The sequence below is a fragment of the Excalfactoria chinensis genome, unplaced genomic scaffold (assembly GCF_039878825.1).
Source record: "Excalfactoria chinensis isolate bCotChi1 unplaced genomic scaffold, bCotChi1.hap2 Scaffold_85, whole genome shotgun sequence".
Classification (NCBI taxonomy): Eukaryota; Metazoa; Chordata; class Aves; order Galliformes; family Phasianidae; genus Excalfactoria; species Excalfactoria chinensis.
Genome location: NW_027315717.1, coordinates 1,343,787 through 1,347,897, shown reverse-complemented (window position 1 = coordinate 1,347,897; position 4,111 = coordinate 1,343,787). Strand labels below are relative to the sequence as shown.

Genomic DNA, 4,111 nt, shown 5'->3' with positions numbered 1-4,111 from the left:
CTGTGGGTTTCTTAGAACATCCGACCCCAACAGCTCCAGAAATGTCTCACAAGAAGGAGGACAGACAGAGTCACTGCACATCCTTTATTCTGTTAAGGTTCACAGAGAGCCTGGTTCATTATGTACAGTGCATCTGGTCTACACTACAAAGGTACAAGCTAAAGAGTAATTGATTTCAATAATGTTGTTATAGTGAATAGCAATACAGTATATATATATATATATAGTATATATACATATATATATATAAAAGAATACGTTTTAATACATTACAGTTATAAAAACTGATCAAAACAAAAAGAAACAAAGAGTTTGCATCAGTCAAAAGCATGAATCCTGAAAGAAGGGCAGTTCAATATTTGTGAAACACATTTTGTCATCATTTTCCTCACTGCATCCTTGACTTCCTGGCTCATTTTGTCATCATTTTCCTCACTGCATCCTTGACTTCCTGGCTCCTCATGCTGTAGATGAGGGGGTTCACTGCTGGAGGTACCACAGAGTACAGAAGTGCCACCATCAGGTCCATGGACGGGGAAGAGAAAGAGGGGGGTTTCAGGTAGGCAAAAATGCCAGTGCTGACAAACAAGGAGACCACAGCCAGGTGAGGGAGGCACGTGGAGAAGGCTTTGTGCCGTCCCTGATCAGAGGGCATCCTCAGCACGGTCTTGAAGATCTGCACATAGGACACAACTATGAAAACAAAGCACCCAAAGCCTAAACTGACACTAAAAATGAGAAGCACAACTTCCCTGAGGTTGGAGCCTGAGCAGGAGAGCTTGAGGATCTGGGGGATTTCACAGAAAAACTGGTTGACAACATTGCCTTGGCAGAAAGGCAGTGAAAACGTACTGGCAGTGTGCAACAGGGAATTGAGAACCCCAGTGCCCCAGGCAGCTGCTGCCATGGTGGCACAAGCTCTGCTGTCCATCAAGGTCCCGTAGTGCAGGGGCTTGCAGATGGCAACGTAGCGGTCATAGGACATGATGGTGAGAAGGGAAAGCTCTGCTGAGAAGAAGAAGACAAAGAAAAAGAGCTGTGCAGCACATCCTGCGTAGGAGATGGCCCTGGTGTCCCAGAGGGCGTTGGCCATGGCTTTGGGGAGAGTGGTGGAGATGAAGCCCAGGTCGAGGAGGGCCAGGTTGAGCAGGAAGAAGTACATGGGGCTGTGCAGGTGCTGGTCGCAGGCTACGGCTGTGCTGATGAGGCCGTTGCCCAGGAGGGCAGCCAGGTAGATGCCCAGCAAGAGCCAGAAGTGCAGGAGCTGCAGCTGCCGCGTGTCTGCCAACGGCAGCAGGAGGAACTCGCTGATGGAGCTGCTGTTGGGCATCTGCTGTTTCTACGCTTGGAGTCCTGTTCAGAGTGCAGAAGATGATGACAAGTCCACACCATTCTCTGAGACACTCCTCTTGCTACACAATGAATGACAGAAAAATGGAAAATATTCATTTAACTCCAGAACTTGAATTTATTTTCATGATCTTCACCATCACTTAAGGAGCGGAAGATTATGGAGCTCTTAATTCCTTCTCATTTCCTAATCAAATATCAGCCTCCTGGATATTTATGTGACAGTTCACGAAACAAGCATTTGACTGTAGAAGAATGTGGGAGCCTCAGAGCTGTGTTTATGTTTGAAAGCCCCTCTTAGATTTCTCCCTCCAATCCTCTTTCCTTCCCTCAGACCAGGAAATAGAAAATCCCTGTCTTGTCTCTCCTCTTGCAAAGCACCCTTACAAACATTCAGTTGTGCAGTGGAGCTGTGATCTCTCTGCCACAGGCAGCAGCTGTGGCAGCAGAAGCCCTGCCGGGGGACTCCTTCCACTCACACATCTCCCCCTTAACAGCAGGGACCCTGCTCTGCTGGACAGCCCTTGGCACCCGCCTGCAGCCCCGTCTGCACAGACTGCAGCCGTGCTGGGACACGCAGCCCTCAGGGCTGTGCTTTCATACTGCAGAATGGAAACCCTCAGCTAAAACAGAAGTCTTTTTCCCCTGAAAAGAAACATGCAGTGCCTGAAGCCAGTTCTGCTTCAGAACTATCCACATTTAGTCCCGCTTTTAGTTAACCCTCTATGAAAAGCTGCTCACGGTCTGCAGTGAGACTTACCATGTCGTGATCTGTGAGCAATGCTCCTGCACTGAGCTCACATCTTGCTCAGACCATTCACATCCTGCAAGCTCTCTCCCCTTTCTCTCCTCTCTTTCTGTCACCTGCAGGCTGTGCTGTGCACAAGAGCTGCTCCTGGGCACAGCTGTCTCTCTGCAGCACTGCCCACTTTTATGATCTCCCTGAGTCCCAGAAGCCCAGCCCAGCAGAATAGGATGACATTTTCATCCTTCCCACTCGTCTCCCCTGAGATATCCCTGGGTCCTGATGGCCAACAGCTCCTGAAAGTCAACAGCATCATGACTGTGTCTAACTCATTTCTTGTACAAATTTTCCCAGTGAAAGACAAACCTCAACAGAAGCGGAATGGACATGGCATGCAGTTGACCACTGTGTTTTACTGTTCATTCAATTGCAACACTTTTCCTGCTGTTTGTTGGCCAAAAACAAAAGGAATTCTTTCATGGACCATGTGCCTTTGGTTCTCTGTGGAAAACTAGTTGGAGCTGGTGCATATGAATTTTAACACTGAGCGGGTGAATGCAGAGGAGAAGATTGATGTGAAAAAAGTGATGCAAGTCCCATGGGGCCAATGTGAGTAGAAATAGGGTGGGGAGGTTGAGGAGGACATTTGCCCACATAGTAACAGAATAGAACTCATTGGGAACATTCTGGATTGATACCAGCTGCACAGTGCTGCTTTAATGACTTGTTTAAACTCAAATATAAATAAATAAACAATAAACAACTGCCGGCTTTGGCCACTTTAAGCTCTCTCCATTTTGCTCTCTATTTTGCTGTACAGGTTCTGAATACCTTAAGATGATGTCAGGAAGGCACAAGGCTCAGGAGGCTCTTCAGGTGATAATGGGCCCCAGGCGATACTTGATGACAAGTCCGTCAACCTCCAGTGCAGAGAGAAGACTGCACAAAGTGCTCAACAAGACAAAGGCAGAAGTAACAGTGAAGATTCTTGGAGTATTAATGGGCCCACTGAGGGACACTAACAAGCAAGCTTCCCCAGGGACTTGTTAGAGCAGATAATTGGAAGCCATGACTACAGGCAGGCAAAGGCACTGGCATGGTGGCTCTGATGCTGAGAAACCCCTGCTTTTTCTTATGAAGCAGAAAGGCCAAGCCCTGATTCCCAGGCCCTTGGCAGGGAGAACCTCATGCTGACTAAAGATCCTTCCTGGGGCAGTGGAATGGAGGTCTGTATGATGTTAAAAGTAAGACATGGGGACAGAAGATCCCAGGCTCTGCATGGGGTGCAAGGATGCTGTGAAGTGCATGTCCCATGTGTGCCCTGTGTGTCCTTGCAGGCTGTGGGATGTGAGAAGGGCCCAGTCTGAACAAGCAGTCAATCCTAATGAAACTCTAAACTTCACATTTCTCAGTTCTGGTGACATCCTATGCACACTCTCCCATAATTTGATGTCTTTTATGCTCTTCTGTGCCCAGAAGTGCACCCAGTGCTCCAGGTGAGGCTGCAGCAGTGCAGAGCAGACAGGGACAATCCTTTCCCTCACTGAACTGGTAATACCTTGCTTGATGCACTCCAATGGACTGCTGAGCTTCCTGGGTGCCTGGGCACACTGCAGACTCATGTTCAATTTGATGTTGACCAGGACCCCCAATCCTTTTCAGTCAGACCACTCTCTAGTGTCCCATATCCAGTCAGTGTGTATGTCCAGGATTGCCCCTACCCAGGTGCACAATCAGGCACTTGTTCTAGTTATACTTTATGCACTTGGTGCTTAGGACCAACTGGTACCCACTTCTCTGACTTGTCCACATCTCTCCCCACTCATTGGAGGCAACAGCACCTCCTCATCTGGTCTCATCAGCAAACTTGCTCAGAACATCTTCTAGTCCTGCATGCAAGTCATCCACAAAAACATGAAAGAGAAGTGGCCCTAAAATGGAGCCCTGGGGAACCCTGATAGTGACCATCTACCAGCCTGATGGAACCCAGTGACTATAGTCCTTTGGGCCTGACAT

The 4,111-nt window shown here is 48.3% G+C and overlaps 1 protein-coding gene across 1 annotated transcript; it reads right to left on the bottom strand.

Annotated features, from left to right (window-relative positions):
* Positions 1 to 412: 412 nt before the first annotated feature.
* Positions 413 to 1,330, bottom strand: LOC140265417 (olfactory receptor 14J1-like). Its single transcript, XM_072361340.1, has one exon. It carries the CDS (start codon positions 1,328 to 1,330, stop codon positions 413 to 415), a length of 918 nt encoding a protein of 305 aa, XP_072217441.1.
* Positions 1,331 to 4,111: the final 2,781 nt, after the last annotated feature.

Excerpts from the sequence above, each read along its gene's own strand:
- LOC140265417 (XM_072361340.1), bottom strand. The coding sequence starts at position 1,330 with ATGCCCAACAGCAGCTCCATCAGCGAGTTCCTCCTGCTGCCGTTGGCA.